Source organism: Arachis hypogaea, chromosome 16 (genome assembly GCF_003086295.3).
Source record: "Arachis hypogaea cultivar Tifrunner chromosome 16, arahy.Tifrunner.gnm2.J5K5, whole genome shotgun sequence".
NCBI lineage: Eukaryota > Viridiplantae > Streptophyta > Magnoliopsida > Fabales > Fabaceae > Arachis > Arachis hypogaea.
The window spans coordinates 64,331,085-64,357,214 of NC_092051.1; the positions used below are offsets into that span (position 1 = coordinate 64,331,085).

The 26,130-nt window shown below is 37.3% G+C and overlaps 2 protein-coding genes and 1 non-coding gene across 3 annotated transcripts; 2 read left to right on the forward strand and 1 right to left on the reverse strand.

Annotated features, from left to right (window-relative positions):
* The first annotated feature begins 4,063 nt into the window (after window positions 1-4,063).
* On the forward strand, window positions 4,064-6,068 carry LOC112757123 (expansin-A9-like). Its single transcript, XM_025805727.3, has 3 exons — window positions 4,064-4,277; window positions 4,659-4,989; window positions 5,531-6,068. Exons 1-3 carry the CDS (start codon window positions 4,064-4,066, stop codon window positions 5,838-5,840), a joined length of 855 nt encoding a protein of 284 aa, XP_025661512.1. The 3' UTR covers window positions 5,841-6,068.
* Window positions 6,069-6,702: 634 nt separating this feature from the next.
* Window positions 6,703-23,288, reverse strand: LOC112757125 (uncharacterized mitochondrial protein AtMg00810-like). Its single transcript, XM_025805728.1, has 2 exons — window positions 23,151-23,288; window positions 6,703-7,299 (listed from the first exon to the last, which is right to left on the reverse strand). Exons 1-2 carry the CDS (start codon window positions 23,286-23,288, stop codon window positions 6,703-6,705), a joined length of 735 nt encoding a protein of 244 aa, XP_025661513.1.
* LOC112761304 (small nucleolar RNA R71) lies at window positions 17,412-17,519 on the forward strand. The gene has a single exon (XR_003181704.1). It is a non-coding gene; the product is annotated as a small nucleolar RNA R71 (small nucleolar RNA).
* Window positions 23,289-26,130: the final 2,842 nt, after the last annotated feature.

Genomic DNA, 26,130 nt, shown 5'->3' on the forward strand with positions numbered 1-26,130 from the left:
TAAGGCTGAGGGTAACGGGGTGTTACATAGTGGACCATAGGATAGGTTTGAATTTTTGATATTGGATTATGATTATTGATGTTTGTGATGATTTGATGAGTTTTGATAATTATGATAAATTATGCGATTGTTGTTGGTAAATGATGTTGAATATTGAGATTGATGTTGAATGATCCTAATTATGATGATTGGTAATGATAGAATGATATTTGATGAGTGCGTTAGTTGAGAAATGGTTTTACTATGAGTAATTTGATGGTTAGGGTTGAGGATTATGAGGATAGTGTATTGTAAGTGGAAATTTGGTAAGAATGGTGAATTGAGAAAAAAATGGTAAGTTCAGATGTGAATTATTGAGTGTTGTGGTTTGGAGTTTATTTGGTTCAAAGTTTTGAAAAGTAGAGAACCTTATTGGATTTTGTAAAATTTGATTTTTACCGAACTTTGGCGGGTCCTAACTTGAGCCTCAATTTTCAAAATTGGATGAAAATTATTTTAAATTAAAGTATATTTAAATATCTTTACATTGATATAAAGTTTGATGAAAATGGATTTTTTTGTAGAGGAAGTTATGAATGTTTAAAGTTTGGTGTTTAAAACTGATTTTTTGCAACTTCACAAAATTTTGCAAATCTAGAGGGGTATGCGTACGTGGCACCTTGCATGCGTACTCCAGAATGTGCAAAACTTGAGTATGCGTACGCGACCACATGATCTGGTACGCGAACGATGCTTTCTGTTTAGCACCCATGCGTACGCGACTTCTTGTATGCGTACGTGGGATGGGCAAAATTTTAAGTATGTGCATGCATACATGGGCATGCATACGCATAGACCCTGTTTTGCTGATAAATGATTTTTCTTCATTTTTAAGGGTTCTCTAACTTTCTAAACTTCTTTCAAATGCTGTTTAAGAGTAATATCTCGTATTTAGGCCTAAGGACTAATAGAGAAGAATTAGTGACTTAGGTCTCTGGAGTACTAAGATGAAATAGATTAGGTGGATTGGAAGAGTACTGTATGGATACTAAGTATGATGAGCTGTGGAAATGTGAATTTATAATATTGTGGCAAGTCTGGGACTCGAAGAATAATGATGAATTTATGAATATTAAAAGTGATCACTGAGAAAATATGGATATAATGTTTATTTCTGATTTGTTTGAGACGTTATGCACCTCACAGGGATGGTAGGTTAATCCCGCCTGTTGAGGTCACGGCAGCGGCATAAAGACAGATGGTTTATTCCGCTTACGTGGAGATGTGAGGTCTGTGGCAGAGTATCCTGCTCACATCCTTTCGGATCACAAGAGTGTGTATGGCACTAGCTATATCCCTGGGTAGTGTGCCCAACACTATATCCGTGAACCTCCGGTTCTCATTCCATACTTTGTTGTTATTTTTCAGATGCAGGTCATAACCCACCTTGGAGAGTTGCGTGGTAGTGACAGAGCGGAGGATCTTCTATCAACTTTTTGTCTTTTTACTCATTTTGTTTAGTACTCTTACTTTTGTATTTATATTTCGTCTTAGAGGATAACTTTGAGAGAGATGTTATATATGCTATTTTAGCTTTCAAACTTTGTTATGTCTGTATATTGACTAGTCAGCCTAAACTCCACGGGCTGCGGCTAGCAACTTATGACTATTATATTCTCAAATCTACTTATATTTTGTTATCTGGTATCTATATCTCGTGCTTTATGCCTTTAGCTTCATGTGAATGTTTGGGCTTTGTAATCATGCAGACTTTCACTCGTCTAAGTTTACCAAAGATTCAAATTTTCCTATACTTAAATCATGCACACTTTTACTCGTCTAAGTTAACCAAAGATTCAAATTAAGGACATTTATTGTTTTTGACTTAGAGTTAGTGATGTGCTATTATAAAGAACAAAAGGGTTTAAATAGGCTCAACATTGGGTTTACAAGGTTTGATAAAAGGGTAAGCCCAATTTAGGTATGTGAGCTTTAACAAAACAAAGGCCTCAATCACATAAATGAATTCATACATTAAACAATGGAATAGAATCAAACAAGCCAAATATTACAATCTTAGAGAGAACAACACACACCAAACAAAACATTGGTTGAAAAGATGTCTATGAAATCTTCATCCAAATGCTACCTGAAATCAACAAAAGGCCACAAAACTCAAAGTAGCATCTACTAGGGTATAATTTACTAAAAATCTCTAAAAAATCAATAGAATACCATATAAATTATATAGAAAAGACACTAATGATGCTCACGCATCACTTAGCGACCAATAATTTTTTAAACTAATTTTTATTTTGGTTGCTAAATCGGCCGTTGACGATAAATTTAGTGACTAATTTTTGCAACTTTTTGGTTTTTTAAAACCAAAAAATAATGGTGACTAAGTTCGGTCACTAATTTCTAATTTAGCAACTGATTTAGTAACCAACTAGAATGGCTTTGGTAGTGGTCGCTAAATCGGTTGCAAATTTCTAATTTAGCGATCAATTTAGCGACCAACCATTTTTTGGTCATAAAAGAACTGACCGATCACTAAATCAATCGTTATTCCAATAACTTCTTGTAGCTAGACATTTCGGTATTATTCTTTAGAAGTTTATGTATTATTTTTTATATCGGATACGTCGTCCTCTTCTTATATGCAAATGTCACTGTTCATTTCCTTTCAAAATTTTGTTCTACTTGATTTCTTTACGTTATATATAGATTTTTTCACTTATTTTCTTTTCTATTAAAATTTGTGAATCTGCAACTCAAGTCGTCAGAAAATAAGTTCTTAATTCTATCACATCATATAGTTGGAAATTTTAGTATTAAAGTAAAGATATTTCGCTGTTAAACTAAAGACATTTCGGTGTTATTCTTTAGAAATTTATGTATTATTTTATATATTAGATGCGTTGCCTTTTTCTTATATATAAATGACACTGTTCATTCTCTCTCGAATTTTTGCACTTGTTCTGCTTAATTTTCCTACGTTATATAATAAATTTCAGTGCTATTTTTGTTTTTGGCAAGATATCATCCCATAAGTGTGAACCTATATTTATTCAACTAATTAAGATTTTAATATAGTATAGACATTTTTATTCAAGTCTAATATAAAAAGCAATACTCCTAAAAGAAGAACTAAGATCAACAGAAAAAAAAGAAAAATTGTATGAAGCAAAATAATGTAGCATTAAAGAAGATATTTCTATGTTATTTTAGCAAACTTTTGGTGTCAAAATTAAGCAATTTCTATGTTGTTAAGAAATTTTGGTACTATTTTCTAATAACTTCTGCACAATTCAAAAATTTCCTTCCTCCTCCTCATCTTTATTGCTTTTTCTTCTTATTTTTCATTTTTTTCTTCCTCATCTCCTTATTTCGTTTTCTCATAATTCTTTTTGTTTCACTCTCTTAAAATGAATAAAAGTAAGAAAAAGAGAAGAAAAAAAGCTAACCAAGAAAAAAAAATAAATGCAATTACACATAAGGAAGAGGATTAGAAGAAATAAAAATAAAAGGCAACAACAGTAGTACAAATAGAATAAGGAGGAAGAGGCAAAAATGACGCGCAAAAGAAGAAAAAAATGATTTCTCGTGTTGTAGGAGTGGATTTTGTTGAGTTTGACTAAATTTGGTTGAACTTGGTTGTCAAAATAAATTAAATGTGTAACGAGACTGTTAAAATATTAACTGATAGTGAGAATATTTGCTGGAATCAACGCTTTATAACATAACATAATGATATTTTAAACTAAAAGAAAATAATTTAAAGACATGTATGGAGAGAAATTAAAGAATAACCAAAAGAGGTTGATATAATAGGGAGTAAGGGACAATATCAAAATCAAATGGATGGTTCCTATATTATGAATAAATGGTGGCTAAGAGTAAAAAACTCATGTGTTGTTGCACTCGCACCCGTTCTACAAAGTTGCAATCTTAAAAACAAACCCCATATTTATAATCATATTAATTTGTTCAACATTTCCTAACACCAACCTCGGAGAAAATATAGAAAACCAAATCAAAGATCATCATCAAGATCATCCTACATCACTATTCCCATATCTCTATGGCCTCATCATCAATAATATTGCTCGTTCTTGTTACATTTGCTATTCGTGATGCACATGCAAGCGTAAATTCATGGAGTTATGCAGCTCATAATAACATAGTTGGACGTAGTACATTGGCTATTTTCAATCATCAACAACGCCCTAAGTTTGTATCTGGCCAATGGATGCAAGCTCATGCTACCTTTTATGAAGGAGGTTCCGGCACATATGGTATGTTTAATATATAACCCATAAATCATTGCCACTAATCAATATACAATTTTATCAAAGAAATCCATAGTTAATTACAACATTTACACATCATGATCATTAGTAGTATTATATATAAGCCTAATTATTGTAGCATTATCAAATTTATCTAGCAAAAATAATTATTATGTCATGAAATTATTTATCTTAAAACTTAAACTATTAAGTAGTATAAATAATACACAAATTATTATGTATCTAACACATGTGACATTTATTTGCTACGAAATAATTTGTTATTTTTATATGTGCATTTGTTTAACAAAGAAGTATTTCTCTTTTGATCTTAACAATATACGTATAACTCAATTGTTGTTGTTGTTGTTGTTGTTGTTGTTGCAGGAGGAGCTTGTGGGTATGAGGATGTGGTTAAAGACGGTTATGGGATGGAGATAGCAGCATTGAGCACAGTTATGTTTAAAGGTGGTGAAGCATGCGGTGGATGCTACGAGATCAAATGTGCATCAGATTCAACTCAAGGATGCAATAATGCAGGAAGAGGACAATCCTCCATCTTTGTAACCGCAACAAACCTTTGCCCCCCAAACTACAATCAAGCAAGTAATAATGGAGGATGGTGCAACTCTCCACGAGAGCACTTTGATTTGGCCAAACCTACATTCCTCAAAATTGCTCAGTACAAGACCGGCATTGTCCCAGTTCAATACCGCAGGTCAATAATTTCTATATCAACCATGTTAGGTATATGATTTAGGGTTTACATATACATTAAAAATTACCCCTCAAATTAATTACTTGTATATAATAATATTGAAATATAAAGTAAATTAAAAGTGTATGAATCAACAACATATATTTATACACAAATATATAATATCTAATTTGGTATCTGATTTTTTGTGTGCATAATATTTCCATAAAATAAATGACATCACATATAGTTTCCATAAAAATATTAATAGGTATAAGCCTAAAGCACATTTCACATTAGTCAAATGCTAGGAAACTATCAATACATGCACATTAGTCAATCATATTGATAATAGTCTTGGGTTTGAGGTGTGTTGAGTAATCATAACGAAAAGAGTCATGGTTTCTATGAAATTTTTAATACTCGAATAAGATTGCCTCTAATAAAATAATACCTTGCTTTCATATTAAAAAAGTTTGAGATGTGTGTTAAGAGAGATTTAAAAGTTAACTATTCTCACATGATGTATGTCTAATTATGATGCTTATTGAAACACATGCAGAGTACCATGCAAGAAATGGGGAGGAATCAGGTACACCATAACTGGGAATCCTTACTTTAATCTAGTCAAAGTGTGGAATGTTGGAGGTGCTGGGGATGTGGTGGGAGTTCAAGTGAAGGGTGATACGAAGCTCAAATGGATAGAATTAAAGCGAAATTGGGGCCAAAAATGGGAGACAAAAGCTATGTTAGTCGGAGAATCATTAACATTTAGGGTCAAAGCAAGTGATGGAAGGTACTCCACCTCATGGCATGTCGCCCCCAAGAATTGGCAGTTTGGTCAGACTTTTGAAGGCAAAAACTTCAAATAAAATAGCAACATTAGTTTTTCGTATTTTAAGTAAAGCATTAAACAGTGAATTCAAGTTCCTCCTCCTTCTACATATCTTCTTAGCTTACTATTGTTTTTCCCATGTTATCATCATACTAATCATAGGAAGATAATTTCAATAGAACAAAGAAAGGTACTAAGAAACTATTTTTATCCAAAAAAATTTCAAAACTAAACTTTTGGTTGATAGAACTTGTTAGTTTTATGATATAGTTTGACATTGGTTTAGTGTATTATGGACTTGAACCTTGTAGCAAGGATAGTTTTGATGAATAAGTAGTTTAGATAAATGGTTTGAAAATTTGATAGTTATATTATTGATAGGTTAATGAGAGAGTACAAAGACTAATAGAATTTGATATGTTTGTTAGTTAGTTACAACAAACTCCATGATGGCCTATATATAGGCTCCATAAGTTAATTCTAAATAATTCCAAATTTTAGATATTTTTAGATATTAACCTAGATATTTCTAGATACCAATCTTAGATATTTCTAATACATGATTTATTTACTTAACTTCTAGACTTCTCCATTATAATATCTAGATTTGTATTTTTTTTAACAAGATCATGAAAATTCTAGAAAGTTCTACAAATGTGTAGCATTATTAATACTCCTCCTTGATGCACATTTGTGTAAATCCAAGCATCTCTCGAAATAGTTCGAACTTTGATCTTGGTAGTGCCTTAGTGAAGATGTCTGCTAGTTGCTCATCTGTGTTGCAATACTCGATCTTTATCTTTTTCTCCAATATAGCTTCTCGTATAAAATAAAACTTGATAGCTATATGCCTGGTCCTACTATGATGGACTAGATTGTTTGCCATTGCTAATGGTGACTTAGTCGCACAACATAGTTGTTGGTTCTTCTTGTTGCTCTTTTAAGTCTTCAAATATTTTCCTTAGCCATATTCCTTGACTAGTAGTATTTACGGCTGCAACATACTCAGCTTTAGCAGATGATTGAGCCACAGTTTCTTGTTTCTTTGATGCCCAAGAGAATACTCCATATCCTAGTATAAATGCATATCCAGAAGTGCTTTCGGTAGATTTATAGTGAATGGCATAATCTTTTACGTCTTGTAGATATCTTAATATTCTTCTTGCGGCCCCATGGTGCTTTTGACTTGGCTTTTGCATGAATCTTGATAGTAGACTTATTGCATACATGATGTCTGGTCTTGTGGTAGTTAGATAAAGGAGGCTTCCAATAAGACTTCTATATTGCGAAGCATCTGCCTCTACAAATCCATCTTCTTTTTGTAATTTCTCATTATGGACTAGAGGAGTAGATACTGCCTTACAATTATTCATCTTGAATTTTTGTAGCAAATTTTGAGCATATTTCTTTTGCCAGATGAAAATTTTGTCTTCATTTTGGTTTACCTCAATTCCAACCAAATAGTGCATAAATCCTAAGTCAGTCATCTCAAATGTCTGTTTCAATTTTTATTAGAATTCTCTAATCATAGTCGCATTGTTTCCTATGTATATAAGAACATCCACACACAAGGAAACTATGAGAGTGTTTGAATTACCTTGCATCTTGATGTAGAGTGTAGGCTCACTTTTACCCTTCCTGAATTGATGATCCGTGAAATATTTGTCAATTTGACTGTACCATGCTTGCGAAAATTGCTTGAGCTCATAGAGTGCTTTCTTTATCCTTAGCACCTTGTCTTCATGTCCTTCTACAATGAACTCTTGTGGTTGATCAACAAAAACTTCTCTCACCAGTTCTCCATTTAGAAAGGCAGATTTCACATCCAATTGATAGATCTTTCATTGCTTTTGTGCGGCTACTGCAATGAGCGCCCTTATTGTATCTAGACAAGCTATAGGTGCAAATGTCTCTATGTAATCTATCCCAGGAATTTGTGCATATCCTTTAGCTACAAGCCTTGCTTTAGGCTTTTGAATAGATCCATCGGGATTGAACTTAGTCTTTTATACCCATTTGACTCGAATAATATCTTTATTTAAAGGGCGATTTACCAGTTCCCATGTGTTATTCTTCTCGATCATTTTGATTTCTTCTTTCATGGAATTTCTCCCTTTTTGTTGCTTTTCTGCTCCTTCAAAGCTTGTAGGCACGATATTAACAAAATTGCATGTTTCATATACATCTTGTAGTGGTCTAGTTTTTCTTGGAGGAGAATCAGTTATTGCTTCTACTGTTGGAGTAGGTGTGCTTTTTTCTTCACATTCTTGTTCTTCTAGTCTAGGTGGTTATTGTGACACTTCAATGCTTTTCTTTCTCAAAATTTTCATCTTCCGAGTTCCATGAAGTATTTTTGTCAAACTCCATGTCCCGACTATTTATGAGTTTTTTCATTTGCAAGTTATATAGTGCGTGTATGCAAACCCTACACTTCCATACAACAGTACCAGCAAGTGCAGTGGGTCGTGCAAGTAATACCTGAGCGAGTCAAGGTCGATCCCACGAGCATTGTGGCTTGAAGCAAGCAATGGTTATCTTGCAGGTCTTAGTCAGGTAGAATAAAAAAGTTGTTGGATTATGTTATGTGAACCTTAAATAAGGATAGGAATTATATGCTGGGAATAGAGTTGAGAGTCGGAGTTGCTTTATCTTTTTGAATGAACTTTGGTATTGTTATCTTCCTTGCTTGTGAATGATCTTCCTCTCTGGCAGGCTGTAAGTGATCAAAACCATTGCCTGTGGCCATTGATCTCCTCTACTACAGAATGAATGCCAGGGCCCTTGGTCATTTTATCTAACGGAGGGTGAAGCTCTAGCAAATCATTCTCCTTGCGATCCTACTGATAAACCCATATTTTATGATGTATTTTGTGCATAAATTGAGTGTCTCTATCAATTATTCACCCACTTATTCATGTAAATTGCATGGTTTTACTATTCCTTCCTTGTTTTATGATATATGCGAAAAACATGTTTTCTATGCTTTAAAAATATTAATTTTAATTACCCTTTATTACCATTCGATGCCCTGATTTGTGTGTTAAGTATTTTCAGGTTTCATAGGACAAGAATGGCTTAGGGGACGAAAAGGAAACATACCAGAGATGGAAGGAAAGCGCAAGAATGGAGTTTTTGAAGAAAAGGGCAGCGACGCGAACGCATGGACGATGCGAACGCGTGCCTAGCGTGAAATGGTAGCGACGCGTACGCGTGGACGACACGGACGCGTGCCTTGAACAAAACACAAATGACGCATACGCGTGATCGACGCATACGCATGACAAGGAAAACTCCCAGATGACGCGAACACGTGACCCATGCGAACGCGTGACAGACGCCACGTACAGGAATCTGCAGAAAACGCCCCCAGTGATTTTTGGATCCTTTTTCGGCCCAAATCCAAACCAGAAACACAGAATATAAGCCAGAGAATGGAGGAATCAAACAACAACTTAACAACTTAGTGATAGATATAATATTCACAATTTTAGGTTTTAGACATAGTTTTAGAGAGAGAGGTTCTCTTTTCTCTCTTAGGATTTAGGATTAGGATTTCTCTCATTTTAGGATTGCTTCTACAATAACAGGTTTAATGTTCCTTTAATTTATTTTCTACTTTTATTTATTCCAATGCTTTTACTTGTTAATGTTCCTAATTTGGCTTATGAATTTTTCATGTTAAGATTTGAATATTCTGTTTAATGCAATTTGAGGTATTTCAGTTTATGATTGTTTTAATCTATTTATGAATGCTTTTAATTTAATTTAAGATATTTTCCCCTTTTGGCTTTGGTTAAGTAATTTATAACACTTGAGTTGTCAAACTCAGCTGTTGATTGAAATTGGAATTCTTTGCTGGTTAATTTGTACTCCAATAACTCTAGTCTTTCCATAGGAGTTGACTAGGACCTGGGGATCAAATAAATTTGTCCACTTGACTTTCCTTTGTTTAGCAAGGGTTAATTAAAAGTGGGAGCAGAATCCAATTCTCTCCACACCTGATAAGGATAACTAGGATAAGACTTCAATTTCTCATACCTTGCCAAGAGATTTTTATTATTATCAATTTATTTTCCTTTTCATTTAAATTACTTGCCCCTTATTTTCAAAAACCCAAAAATATATCTTTTTACATAACCAATAATAAATCATACCTCCCTGCAATTCCTTGAGAAGACGACTTGAGGTTTGAATACTTCGGTTATTTATTTTTATTGGGTTTGCTTAAGTGACAAACAAGTTTTTGTATGAAAGGATTATTGCTTGGTTTAGAAACTATACTTGCAACGCGATTAATTTTTTATAAAATTTCTTTACCGATAGAAAAACCGATCGTCAAAATGGCACCGTTGCCGGGGAATTGCAAACGTTTGCCTTAATATTGGTTATTGTAAATATTTTCTTTTGCTTGTTTATTTGTTTTTATTTTTGTTTTTAATTTTTATTAGTTACTATGAGTTTTCACCCCCGTCACTTTGAGTTTGGTTCAAATGCTGTTGAAAGGAATGGAAGCTATAACAGGAACATGCATCAAGGTCAGAACAACCAGAGATAGAAGGAGCCACGAGGATCTGATCAACCCTTTAGGCAACAACACCCTCCAAGATACCATGGACCATAACCATTCCACAATGCATGTCAAGACAATAGTTATGATGGACCCTTTCGTGCCAACCAACACCCACCAAATTACTATAGTCAAGAGCCATTCCAAGGTGCATACCGAGATAATAGATATGGTGGACCCCATCATATGCCTATGAACCACCTCTTCAACACAACTTTAAACCACCACACTCATAAGCCCTCTACCACCATTCACCTTCGTACGACCCTAATCCATATCCACCCCAATTCTAACCCATTTACTCCCAAGAACCACCACTTTCCTATACACCATGTCCATATCCATCACCCCAAGAATCAAGGGAGCAACTCAAGGAGACATTTGAAAGATTTCATGACACACTTCACCAATTGAATCAAGCGATAAATAGACTACCTTCCCGACGTTTGGACACTCAAGGAATCCCCATGGCTTCATGTGGGCAATCTAATGAAGAACGCAGCATGAAGGAGGTACTAGAAACCCCACTGGATAGTAAGGAGCATGACTTTGTACTGGAACAAGTGGAGGAAGCTGTAATTATCAAAGAAAAATAATTGGTTGAAGACTTAGGACATGCTGAACCTCCATGGGAATCCAGAATTGAAGAGAATTCCGTCAAGAATTTTGCAACTGATGCTAAGGAGGTATCTTATGAAGAACTAGAAGGAACAACTCAACAAGCAGGTTTCCTTGATGATGATAATCACAAGTCAAGTTCTCCTAGTAATGAACTTACATCCGCAAGTGAACTCTTTGAGATGGAAGAATCTTCCCCAAGTGAATACGAAGATGATGCGGAGGTAGACTTTTCTCAACCTCCAAATTATGACTCGAGTGATGAGGAAGATATCGAAGACTTTGATCAAGATGTGTGGTATGAAAAATTGTGATCGTTCATTCCTTGGTAACGGCGCTAAAAACTTAATACGCGCATTCATAATCTTAGTTCTTTGTCACAACTTCGAACAACTAACCAGCAAGTGCACTGGGTCGTCCAAGTAATAAATCTTACGTGAGTAAGGGTCGATCCCACAGAGATTGTCGGCTTGAAACAAGCTATGGTCATCTTGCAAATCTCAGTCAGGAGGATTCAACTGGTTATAGAGTTTTAATAATTAAAATATAATTAAAATATAAATAGGATAGAGATACTTATGTAATTCATTGGTGAGAATTTCAGATAAGCGTATGGAGATGCTTAGTTCCTTCTGAATCTCTGCTTTCCTACTGCTTTCATCCAATCCTTCATACTCCTTTCTATGGCAAGCTTTATGTAGGGCAGCACCATTGTCAATGGCTACATCCCATCCTCTCAGTGAAAATGGTCCAAGATGCGTTGTCACCGCATGGCTAATCATCTGTCGGTTCTCGATCATACTGGAATAGGATTCAGTAATCCTTTTGCGTCTGTCACTACGCCCAGCACTCGCGAGTTTGAAGCTCGTCACAGCCATCCCTTCCCAGATCCTACTCGGAATACTACAGACAAGGTTTAGACTTTTCAGATCTCAAGAATGGCTGCCAATAATTCTATCCTATACCACGAAGACTCTGATCTCACGATCAGGAGGCTAAGAGATACACATTCAAGCTTGTAGGCATATAGAATGGAAGTGGTTGTCAGGCACACGTTCATAAGTGTAAATGGTGATGAGCGTCACATTCATCATGTTCTTGTGTGCGAATGAATATCTTAGAGAAGAAATTGGCGTGAATTGAATAGAAAAATAATAGTACTTTGCATTAATTCATGAGGAACAGCAGAGCTCCACACCTTAATCTATGGTGTGTAGAAACTCTACCGTTGAAAATACATAAGAACAAGGTCCAGGCATGGCCGAATGGCCAGCTCCCATAAAGGTCTAAGATAGCATAAGACTAATCAAAGATCGGATTTCTAACATGATAGTAAAAAGTTCTATTTATACTAAACTAGTTACTAGGGTTACAAAAATAAGTAAATGATGCAGAAATCTACTTCTGGGCCAACTTGGTGTGTGCTTGGGCTGAGCATTGAAGCTTTCACGTGTAGAGGTCTTTCATGGAGTTAAACGCCAGTTTGTAACCTGTTTTCTGGAATAGGGCAGAAGGTTGGTGTTGAATGCCAGTTTGTGTCATCTAAACTCGAGCAAAGTATGGACTATTATATATTTCTCGAAAACCCTGGATGTGTACTTTCCAACACAGTTGAGAGCGCACCATTTGGACTTCTGTAGCTCCAGAAAAGCCACTTTGAGTGCAGGGAGGTCAGAATCCAACAGCATCTGCTGTCCTTCTTCAGCCACTGAATATGATTTTTGCTCAAGTCCCTCAATTTCAGCCAGAAATTACCTGAAATCACAGAAAAAACATACAAACTCATAGTAAAGTCCAGAAATGTGATTTTTATTTAAAAACTAATAAAAATATATTAAAATCTAACTAAATCATACTGAAAACTATGTAAAATCAATGCCAAAAAGCGTATAAATTATCCGCTCATCAGAACACCAAACTTAAATTGTTGCTTGTCCCCAAACAACTGAAAATCAAATAGGATAAAAAGAAGAGAATATACTATAAATTCCAAAATATCAATGAAACTTAGCTCCAATTAGATGAGCGGGACTAGTAGCATTTTGCCTCTTGAATAGTTTTGGCATCTCACTTTATCCATTGAAGTTCAGAATGATTGGCATCTATAGGAACTTAGATTTTAGATAGTGTTATTGATTTTCCTAGTTCAGTATGTTGATTCTTGAACACAGCTACTTTATGAGTCTTGGCCGTGGCCCTAAGCACTTTGTTTTCCAGTATTACCACCGGATACATAAATGCCACAGACACATAATTGGGTGAACCTTTTCAGTTGTGACTCAGCTTTGCTAGAGTCCCCAATTAGAGGTGTCCAGGGTTCTTAAGCACACTCTTCTTTTTACTTTGGACCTCGACTTTAACCGCTCAGTCTCAAGTTTTCACTTGACACCTTCACGCCACAAGCACATGGTTAGGGACAGCCTGGTTTAGTCGCTTAGGCCAGGATTTTATTCCTTTAGGCCCTCCTATCCATTAATGCTCAAAGCCTTGGATCCTTTTTACCCTTGCCTTTTGGTTTTAAGGGCTATTGGCTTTTTGCTCTTGCCTTTTGGTTTAAAGAGCTTTTGGCTTTTTCTGCTTGCTTTTTCTTTTTCTTTCTCTCTTTTTTTTCTTTTTTTTCGTCATCTTTCTTTTCTTTTTTTTTTTGCAAGCTTTTGTATTCACTGCTTTTTCTTGCTTCAAGAATCATTTTTATGATTTTTCAGATTATCAGATAACATGTCTCCTTTTTCATTATTCTTTCAAGAGCCAACATATTTAACATTTATAAACAACAAATTCAAAAGACATATGCACTGTTCAAGCATTCATTCAGAGAACAGAAAGTATTGTCACCACATCAAAATAGTTTTGTGGAGGAAAGTGCATCCCCTGAGGCATCTCAGGGATTTCATGGTGAAGAATTTCCTCATGCTCTTGTTGAGGCCCATGATCTCTTGTTTGCTCCATCCTTTTCTTAGTGATGGGCTTGTCCTCTTCAATGAGGATGTCTCCCTCTATGTCAATTCCAGCTGAATTGCAGAGGTGACAAATGAGGTGAGGAAAGGCTAACCTTGCCAAAGTGGAAGACTTGTCAGCCACCTTATAGAGTTCTTGAGGTATAACCTCATGAACTTCCACTTCCTCCCCAATCATGATACTATGGATCATGATTGCCCGGTCTATAGTAACTTCAGACCAGTTGCTATTAGGAATGATTGAGTGTTGAATAAACTCCAACCATCCTCTAGCTACAGGCTTAAGGTCCAGTCTTCTCAATTGAACTGGCATGCCTCTTGAGTCAACTTTCCATTGAGCTCCTTCCATACATATGTCCAAGAGGACTTGGTCCAACCTTTGATCAAAGTTGACCCTTCTAGTGTAGGGGCGTGTGTTTTCTTGCATCATTGGCAAGTTGAACGCCAACCTTACATTTTCCAGACTGAAATCTAAGCAATTTCCCCGAACCTTTGTAAGCCAATTCTTTGGATTCGGGTTCACACTTTGATCATGGTTCCTAGTGATCCATGCGTTTGCATAGAACTCTTGAACCATTAAGATCCCGACTTGTTGAATAGGATTAGAGAGAACTTCCCATCCTCTTCTTCTAATCTCTCTCGGATCTCCGGATATTCGCTCTTTTTGAGCTTGAAAGGAACCTCAGGGATCACTTTCTTCTTTGCCACAACTTTATAGAAGTGGTCTTGATGGACCTTTGAGATGAATCTCTCCATCTCCCATGACTCAGAGGTGGAAGCAATTGCCTTCCCTTTCCTCTTTCTTTAGGTTTCTCTGGCCTTAGGTTCCATTAAAGGTTATGGAAAAACAAAAAGCAATGCTTTTACCACACCAAACTTAAAATGTTTGCTCGTCCCCGAGCAAAAGAAGAAAGAAAGAAGGAGAAGAGGATGAAAAATGGAGGAGAAGGGAGATGTGTATATTCGGCCAAGGGGAAGAAGAAAGGGTTGTGTTGGGTGAAAAAGAAGAAGGAATAAAGGGTTTATATAGGAGTGGGGGGAGGTTTAGGGTTCGGCCATTAGGGTCGGGTTTGGGAGGGAAAAGAGTTTGAATTTTGGAAGTAGGTGGGATTTATGGGGAAGAATGGAGGGATGTGAGTGGCTAAGAGGTGATGGGGAAGAGTGATTGAGGTGATTGGTGAAGGGTATTTGGGGAAGAGGGTTATGAAAAGGTGTGAAGAGAGAAAGTTAGGGTAGGTGGGGATCCTGTGGGGTCCACAGATCCTGTGGGGATCCTTTGGGGTCCACAGATCCAGTGGGGTCAAGGACTTAGCATCCCTGCTCCAATTAGGCATGCAAAACGCCCTTTGTATGCAATACTGGCGTTTAACGCCAGACTGCTGCCTATTTTTGGCGTTAAATGCCCAAATGTAGCCTGTTTCTGACGTTTAATGCCACTTCCATGCTCTGTTCTTGCGTTAAACGCCAGTCTGGTGCTTGTTTCTGGCGTTTAACGCCAGTTTGATGCTTCTTTCTGGCGTTAAACACCAGTTTGATGCTTCTTACTGGCGTTTAAATGCCAGTAAGTTCTTCCTCTAGGGTGAGCTATTTTTACTGTTGTTTTTTATTCTGTTTTTGATTTTTCAGTAGTTTTTGTGACTCCACATGATCATCAACCTAAAAAAATCATAAAATAACAATAGAAAATAAATATATATAATTAAATAACATTTGGTTGCCTCCCAACAAGCACTTCTTTAATGTCAATAGCTTGACAGTGAGCTCTCATGGAGCCTCACAGATGTTCAGAGCATTGTTGGGACCTCTCAACACCAAACTTAGAGTTTGAATGTGGGGTTCAACACCAAACTTAGAGTTTGGTTGTGGCCTTCCAACACCAAACTTAGAGTTTGACTGTGGGGGCTTTGGTTGACTCTACAGTGAGAGAAGCTCTTCATGCTTACTCTCCAAGGTTACAGAAGGAGATCTTTGAGTTTTAAACAGAAGGTTGTCCTCATTCAGTTGAAGGACCAACTCTCCTCTGTCCACATCAATCACAACTTTTGCTGTGGCTAGGAAGGGTCTTCCAAGGATGATGGATTCATCCTCATCCTTCCCAGTGTCTAGGATTATGAAATCAGTAGGGATGTAAAGGCCTTCAACCTTTACTAGCACATCCTCTACTAGTCCATAAGCTTGTTTTCATGGATTTGTCTGCCATCTCTAATGAGAAATTGGCAGCCTGTACCTCAAAGATTCCTAGTTTCTCCATTACAGAAAGTGGCATTAAGTTTATTCCTAACCCCAGGTCACACAGAGCCTTCTCAAAGGTCATGGTGCCTGTGCTACAGGGAATTAGGAATTTACCAGGATCCTGTTTCTTTTGAGATAATTTATGCCTATCCAATTTATTCAATTCATTAGTGAGCAAGGGAGGTTTATCTTCCCAAGTCTCATAACCAAATAATTTGGCATTCAGCTTCATGATTGCACCAAGGTATTTAGCAACTTACTCTTCAATAATGTTTTCATCCTCTTCAGAGGATGAATACTCATTAGAGCTCATGAAGGGCAAAAGGAGGTTTAATAAAATCTCTATGGTCTCTAGATGAGGCTCAGATTCCTTTGGTTCCTCAAAGGGAAACTCCTTATTGGTCACTGAGCGTTCCAGGAGGTCTTCTTCACTAGGATTCACGTCCTCCTCCTCCTCTCTGGGTTCGGCCACACCAAGTAAGGTAATGGCCTTGCACTCTCTTTTTGGATTCTCTTTTGTATTGCTTGGGAGAGTACTAGGAGGGGTTTCAGTGACTCTTTTACTCAGCTGGCCCACCTGTGCCTCCAAATTTCTAATGGAGGACCTTGTTTTATTCATGAAACTTAAAGTGGCCTTAGATAGATCAGAGACTATATTTGCTAAGCTAGATGGATTTTGCTCAGAATTCTCTGTCTGTTGCTGAGTGGATAATGGAAAAGGCTTGCTATTGCTAAACCTGTTTCTTCCACCATTATTAAAGCCTTGTTGAGGCTTTTGTTGATCCTTCCATGAGAAATTTGGATGATTTCTCTATGAGGGATTATAGGTATTTCCATAGGGTTTCCACATGTAATTCACCTCTGCTATTGCAGGGTTCTCAGGATCATAAGCCTCTTCTTCAGAAGATGCCTCTTGAGTACTGTTGGATGCAGCTTGTAATCCATTCAGACTCTGAGAAATCATATTAACTTGCTGAGTCAATATTTTATTCTGAGCCAATATGGCATTCAGAGTATCAATTTCAAGAACCCCCTTCCTCTGAGGCGTCCCATTACTCACAGGATTCCTTTCAGAAGTGTACATGAATTGGTTATTTGCAACCATGTCAATGAGTTCCTGAGCTTCTGCAGGCGTTTTCTTTAGGTGAATGGATCCACCTGCAGAATGGTCCAATGACATCTTTGATAATTCAGATAGACCATCATAGAATATATCCAGGATGGTCCATTCTGAAAGCATGTCAGAAGGACACTTTTTGGTCAGTTGCTTGTATCTCTCCCAAGCTTCATAGAGGGATTCACCTTCTTTTTGTCTGAAGGTTTGAACATCCACTCTAAGCTTGCTAAGCTTTTGAGGAGGAAAGAACTTGGCTAAAAAAGCCGTGACCAGCTTATCCCAAGAGTTCATGCTATCTTTAGGTTGAGAGTACAACCATATTCTAGTTCTGTCTCTTACAGCAAACGGGAAAAGCATAAGCCTGTAGACCTCGGGGTCAACCCCATTGGTCTTAACAGTATCACAGATATGCAAGAATTCAGTTAAGAACTGAAAAGGATCTTCTGATGGAAGTCCATGAAACTTGCAGTTCTGTTGCATCAGAGAAACTAATTGAGGCTTTAGCTCAAAATTGTTTGCTCCAATGGCAGGGATTGAGATGCTTCTTCCATGTAAATTGGACTTTGGTGCAGTAAAGTCACCAAGCATCTTCCATGTCTCCTTCTTTTTCGAAAATTTCTGTCAGATTTTCTCTAGAGAGTTGTGCTTTAGCTTCCCTTAGCTTCCTCTTCAGAGTCCTTTTAGGTTCCGGATCAGCTTCAACAAGAATGTTCTTATCCTTGTTCCTGCTCATATGAAAAAGAAGAAAACAGAAAAGAAGAGGAATCCTCTATGTCACAGTATAGAGATTCCTTTATGTTAGTAGAAGAAGAAAAGAAATTCGAACACAGAAAGAGGGAGAGGGTTCGAATTTTTAAGAAGAAGAGAAGTGTTAATAGATAAATAAATAATTAGAAGGAGGTGAGAGAGTAGAATTTTCGAAAATAATTGAAAAGAAAAGAAAAATATTTTTGTTTTTATTTTGAATTTTGGTTAGAATTCAAAAATTAAGAGAAAAAAATTAAAATCAAAATTTAAAACAATTAGTTAATTAAAAAGAATTTTGAAAAAGGGGTTAGTAGTTTTTGAAAATTGAAGAGATGAAATTAGTTAGGTAGTTTTGAAAAAGATAAGAATTAAACAAAAAGATAAGATTAATTGAAAAAGATTTGAAAATCAATTTTGAAAAGATAAGAGGTTAGAAAAGATTTTGAAATTGATTTTGAAAAAGATGTTATTGACATTGAAAAAGATATGATTGAAAATCATTTTGAAAAAGATTTGAATTGGAAATTAAAAAGATTTGATTTTTTGAAATTAAAGTTCATTACTTGACTAACAAGAAACAAAAAGATATGATTTTAAAATTTAAAGATTGAACCTTTCTTATTAGGCAAGTAACAAACTAAAATTTTTGAATCAATCACATTAATTGTTAGTAAAGATTTTGAAATTATGAAATGAAATTAAGAAAAAGATTTTGAAAGTCATTTTAAAATTTTCGATAATCATAAAAAAATGAAAAAGATTTGATTTTTGAAAAATATTTGAAAAAGATAGAATTTTTAAATTGAAAATTTGATTTGACTCATAAGAAACAACTAAATTTTGAAATTTTTTTGAAAAAGTCAACTCAAATATTCGAAATTTATGAGAAGAATAAGGAAAAGATATATTTTTAATTTTTGAATTTTTAATGATGAAAGAGAAAAACAATAAAAAGACTCAAAACATAAAAATTATGAATCAAAACACATAATGCATGCAAGAACACTTTGAGTGTCAAGATGAACATCAAGAACACTTTGAATGTCAAGATGAACACCAAGAACTTATTTTTGAAAATTCTTAAGAAAAGAAAAACATGCAAGACACCAAACTTAGAAATTTTCAAACTTTATACACTAACAAATTGAAAATGCATATGAAAAACAAGAAAAGACACAAAGCATAAAGATGCAAAGATCAAACAAGGAAGATCATCAAGAACAACTTGAAGATCATGAAGAACAGTTTCATGCATGAGTTTTCGAAAATTTTAATGAAAAATTAAAAAGATGCAATTGACACCAAACTTAAGAATTGACACTATATTCAAACAAGAAACACAAAATTATTTTTGGTTTTTTTATGATTTTATTAAAATTTTTGGTATTTTTCAAAAATTAATTGGAAAAGAAAAATAAGGATTTCAAAATTTTTTTAATGAGAATTCCAGGAATCATACAATGTTAGTCTAAAGCTCCGGTCTAGGAATTAGACATGGCTTACTAGCCAGCCAAGCTTTCAGTGAAAGCTCTGGTCCAAAACACTAGACATGGCCAATGGCCAGCCAAGCTTCAACAGATACAAATCAAGCATATAACAGCTGATTAGATGAGAGTCCAAGGGCTCTTTCCATGATAGGTGGAAGCCTTAGTCCAAAAATTTAGACATGGCTTGACAACCAGCCAGGCTTCAACAAATCATGAAGAAACTCTAGAATTCATTCTTAAAAAGTCTAAAGCCATAGAATAATTTATTTTTTGAAATTTTTTTTTTGGAAAATTTTTTGGAAAATAAAAATAAAAATAATAAAAACAAAAAGCTTAAAATTAAAATAAAATTTACCTAATCTGAGCAACAAGATGAACCGTCAGTTGTCCAAACTCGAACTATCCCCAGCAACGGCGCCAAAAACATGGTGCACGAAATCGTGATCGTTCATTCCTTGGTAACGGAGCTAAAAACTTAATACGCGCATTCATAATCTTAGTTCTTTGTCACAACTTCGCACACCTAACCAGCAAGTGCATTGGGTCGTCCAAGTAATAAACCTTACGTGAGTAAGGGTCGATCCCACGGAGATTTTCGGCTCGAAACAAGCTATGGTCATCTTGCAAATCTCAGTCAGGCGGATTCAACTGGTTATAGAGTTTTAATAATTAAAATATAAATATGATAAAGATACTTATGTAATTCATTGGTGAGAATTTCAGATAAACGTATGGACATGCTTAGTTCCTTTTGAATCTCTACTTTCCTACTGCTTTCATCCAATCCTTCATACTCCTTTCTATGGCAAGCTTTATGTAGGGCATCACCGTTGTCAATGGCTACATCCCGTCCTCTCAGTGAAAATGGTCCAAGATGCGCTGTCACCGCACGGCTAATCATCTGTCGGTTCTCGATCATACTGGAATAGGATTCAGTAATCCTTTTGCGTTTGTCACTATGCCCAGCACTCACGAGTTTGAAGCTTGTCACAGCCATCCCTTCCCAGATCCTACTCGGAATACCACAGACAAAGTTTAGACATTCTGGATCTCAAAAATGGTAGCCAATAATTCTAGCCTATACCATGAAGACTCTGATCTCACGATCAGGAGGCTAAGAGAGACATATTCAAGCTTGTTTGCATGTAGAACGGAAGTGGTTGTAAGGCACGCGTTCATAAGTGAGAATGGTGATGAGCGTCACATAATCATCACATTCATCATGTTCTTATGCACGAATGAATATCTTAGAGAAGAAATAGGCGTGAATTGAATAGAAAAATAATAGTACTTTGCATTAATTCATGAGGAACAACAGAGCTGCAGACCTTAATCTATGGTGTGTAGAAACTCTGCCGTTGAAAATACATAAGAACAAGGTCCAGGCATGGCCAAATGGCCAGCCCCCATAAAGGTCTAAGATAGCATAAGACTAATCAAAGATCGGATTTCTAACATGATAGTAAAAAGTTCTACTATTTATACTAAACTAGTTTCTAGGGTTACAGAAATGAGTAAATGATGCAGAAATCTACTCCCGGGCCCACTTGGTGTGTGCTTGGGCTGAGCATTGAAGCTTTCACGTGTAGAGGTCTTTCTTGGAGTTAAACACCAGTTTGTAACCTGTTTCTGGCGTTTAACTCTACTTTGCAACCTATTTCTGGCGTTTAACTCCAGAATAGGGCAGAAGGTTGGCATTGAACGCCAGTTTGCGTCGTTTAAACTCAGGCAAAGTATGGACTATTATATATTTCTAGAACTCCCTGGATGTCTACTTTCCAACGCAATTGAGAGCGCACCATTTGGACTGCTGTAGCTCCAGAAAATCCACTTTGAGTGCAGGGAGGTCAGAATCCAACAGCATCTGCAGTCCTTCTTTAGCCTCTGAATCTGATTTTTGCTCAAGTCCCTCAATTTCAGCCAGAAATTACCTGAAATCATAGAAAAACACACAAACTCATAGTAAAGTCCATAAATGTGATTTTTATTTAAAAACTAATCAAAATATATTAAAAACTAACTAAACCATCCTGAAAACTATGTAAAAACAATGCCAAAAAGTGTATAAATTATCCGCTCATCAATGTGGTTGCAGCTGAAGAAAATTGCAAAGAAGTGGAAGAATCCACAGAAGAATACAAGGGAGTAGAGCCTGCAAAACCACTGGAAACACCTATCCCAAGGCCATTACCGCCCAATACAAACTTTAAGTGGGTAAAATCCTTAGCTTTTATCTTTACTTTTCAACTTGAATATGGTTTGCTTGAAACAGATGGCCAGCTTAGAGCTCTTTGTGGCTTTAAGAGTAAAAAGAAAATGGTTTGTGCTCAAGGCCGGTATGCAAGATTCAATAAGGGTCCACGCTTCAATTTGAAGTGTAAGGATTGGTTTCGAGTTCGATTGAATGGGTCTCGGAAAATGTTTGGTCATCTTGGTGAGAATGCAACTTCCAAACCACCCCGCTGGAAAAATATAGATCGAGACAAAGGCGGATATAAAAGTAAAGTTTGGGATCCTGGAATCTATTCTGACATTCAACACCCCGGGAGCCTGAGAATCTATTTGAAGCTGCTCAAGGGCTTTACATGCCTAGTTTGGGACCCCGGAGGCTATTGGCATTCCAAACACTGGTGGAGATTTTTGGATGAATTCAAGCACAAGCCACCATAGCAGGAAGCTCACCAAATGTCCAACTTAAGGACTTTAACTAAAAGTGCTAGGTGGGAGGCAACCCACCACGGTATGATCGTTCCTTTTTCAATTTTATTTCATGTTGTTTGTTTTTATTTTATTTTATTTTCATTGAACCTGGAATTATTCATGGCATGTACATTAGCACTGCATATTGCATTCTGCATAATTGCATAAAAAAAAATCACCCCACGCGACCGCGCAGGCCACGCGTGGGCGTCGAATGGAAATCGGCGTAAAAAAAATCAACGCCTAGAAAGTTGGGCTAGAATTGTGCGGCTGATGTGCCTTTAGCATAAATTGGCCCTCGCGTTTGCGTCCCTGATGCGAACGCGTCACCTGCACGACATACATCCTACATGAAAGCGTGAGCAACGCGTACGCGTCGCGCGGATTTTATGGACCCTTTTGGAAATAGAGAGTTCCGCCAAAACGACGCTGGAACTGTGCGTTTAGCACAATTCTCAGCGACGCATTCGCATGCTTCACGCGTACGCGTCCGTTACCTTTTACCTAAGTCACGCGATCGTGTCAACGACGCGGCCGTGTCACTTCTCTTTTCACCCAATTCACGCGATCGTGTGCTCCACACATTCGCGTGGATTCAAATTCACTTACCCCAACCCATGCGAAACCCTACCCTATTCGTGTCCCCAACCCCCTCCCCTCTGCAACCCCCCCACTCCGATCCCCCAACCACTACCACTCCTCGCCAGCCAGCTCCGACCGCCGTGCCGTACCCAGACCGCCGACCCACCCTTGCCGGAGCCACCCCCTTCTCTCCTTTTCCCTTCTTCCCCCCTTCCCTCCTCCCTCCACGACCCCACCCCCACTGCCACCGCCCCGTCCCAAGCCGTCCACCGCTGTCGCCAACTCCCAGACCTCCAGCCAACACCCACCAACCACCACAACACAACCCTCACCCCCTCACCACTTCTCCCCCTTCCCTTAAACCCAAACCAACCACACCGCCTCTGCTGCCACCACGGACCACCGCCGCGCCGCCACCCATCGCCGCCGCATCACCAATACCACCACCACATTCCCACCATCTCTCTGATCCATACATTTATTCCTCTGCGCACCAGGTTCCACCATACTGCAATTGCTCTTTTCGATTAGTTAGTTAGTTTTTCAATTTTTATTCAAAATAGGATAGTTAGAGATGCATGTTGTAGTGGATTTTAGGTGGTTAGGTAGCTAGGATGTTGTTAGTGGATTTAGCCCTGATAATTGCACCGTTTCTGCTACCTATTTTTATCTATTTCGCAATTCTGAATTTGCTGTGATGATTCTGTTCATATGTTGTTCATATTTGATGTTGCTGTTAAACTGTTCTTTAATGTTCTTGCTATTTGTTACTCTTTTCAGCACTATTTAATTTCATATGAACTTATTTTTCCTGTTGTTTACTACATGGGAACATCTAATTTTAGCCGGAATGCTGCCCAATTTTCTGTAAATTTATGGTTTAATCTACCCCCATTCATATATTGGTTTGGAAATTCAATATTTTGCATTACTTGGCTACAACCCAACCAATTCATGAATGCACGGGCCAACATTCTTATTCCTTTTGGTTCCCTGATTAATAAATTGCTTATTGATGATTTCATTCTTATTGATGATTAAACTACAATCCTTGCTTGAATATGAATTGCTTGTTCTTCAAATTCGTGAATTTCTTGGTAACTAGGAAAACCATTCTCATGCCACTCACTTTAACTTCCTTTTTAACTCCTAACCAGTTTAGCTTTCTAACTTCTCGTTTTGGTTTTTACCTAACTACTTTAACTTTCTAACTCAAGGAATGATTACTATTTTTTTCTAATTAACTTGAATTCCACTTCTATTATATTTTGGATTGTGATTTTTACTCTCAGACTTTTAACTTGAATTCAATCCAAAATGTACATATATTTAACTCATTTCATGCTTCTATTTCTCTTTTGCCTTTCTGCTTACATTAACAAAACCCTACTTGCCTACTTGTTTTCCTGCTTTCGTTCTTCAATTATATCCTGCTACTTCTGCTTTTCAGGATGTCTGATCCCAAAAGTAAGGGAAAGGCAAGGCAATTACAGGCAAACAGAAAAGAGGAGAATCTTCTACCTCTATCCTGGATATCCTTCACGACGATTCCTGGCGGGAAAGGAACTTTACCCCGCAGGAAAAGGCCGACCAGCTCCTCACTGTCAAAGATCAAGTCAAGTTTGCAAACAGATACTGTAAGCTAAAGTATCCAGTGTTTGCCACTTCCAGGAAGCTCTACCTGGAAAGAACTCTAAAAATTCCTGAAGAACTCACCCAGTACACTTCCGAACAGATAAAGCAAAGAGGCTAGTTCTTCATGGAAAGGAACTTGACAAAGGTCAATGCATCATGGGTTAGAGAATTTTACTGTAACTATTTCAAGACATCCCTAGATGCAGTGCACCTCAGAGGGAAACAAATTTTAGTCTCTGAGGAAGCTATTGAGGATATCCTCCAGCTTTAGCCCAAGTCAGATCAGCTTGACAATTACCAAAAGGCTGAAGAGGATATGAAATTCATGAGATTTGACTGGGATGCAGTCAAGCAGAGAATAGCCCTTGATCCTACTACCCCATGGGTCATGGGAAAGAATACAGTGATGCCTAAGGGAATCAAGCTGATATATTTGAATGATGAGGCTCGGCTTTGGTAGCAAATCCAGAGTAACTACGTGATGCCGAGCACTCATGAGACGGAGGTGCCCGCTGCTATGATCACCCTCCTCTGGTGTGTCATGGAGGGTAAGGACCTGTATCTTCCATGTTTCATCAGGTATTATATGGCCAGGGTCCATGTCAGAGGCACTCTTCCTTTCTCTTATCTGATCACCCAACTAGGCCGTCGAGCTGACGTGCCTTGGGAACTTACTGATGAGAAGCCAACTGCTGCAGACTGCAAGAAGATCATCCCTCATAGAAGGAAGTTCCAAGCCTTGGGTTATAGGCTGCCTTTCCTTATTGACTCTGCTGAGGCAGTCACATCCTCTGCTGTCCCTTCTACATCCACTGCTGCACCAACTCCATCCATTGCTCCTCCACCTGCTCCTAAGCCCATTTATCATCTGGTGCACCGCCTCTTCGCACACCTGGATCGTATGGAGCATCGCAACAAGCGACGCTATGAGCACCTAATGTTGATGATCCGATCCGACAGTGACATCCCCTCCGAGCCTGACACCGCTTCTGAGCCATCTGATGCGGAGGCAGACGATCATGAGGAGGCTACACAGAAAGAGGTTGAGCAGAGAAGACCTGAGCAGGCTGCACCACACCATGAGGAGCCCCACCAGATTTAGGCCGCAGACCTGGAGATTCCTCTGCAGACAGAGCCTTCGCTTCAGTAGGCAGCTCCTCCGATACTTATCCAGACTACAGAACCTCAGATCACCACTGAGCCACCTGCTGCACATCCTTCTGGAGATGACACTTCTCATACCCAGCTTGAGTGAGCATCGAGGACGATGCTATTATTTAAGTGTGGGGAGGTCGCCATCTCTAGCGTACTTTATTTTGGTGAACCACTTTTCAGACTTACTTTTTATCCTATTTTGCTTATTTTTCTGTATTTTTATTTTTTATCTTTCAGTACTTGCACATTTTTCTTTTGCTGTATTTTTATTGTATTTCTGCATTTTGCACTTTGATTTATATATTTAGTTTAGTCTAGTTGCAATTTTAGTTATTAAGTTGTGATATAGAATATATGGATTAATTAGTTTAGTTTACCCTTTTAACATACTGTAACTTGGATTACTTGGAAATAAAAAAAGAGTAAACTAAAAACTTTAGTATAACAGAATCACAACAATCCACACACTGTATATGTATAGCAATAAATGATTGGTTAATTTACACAACATTTTTCAAGGAAGAACACTA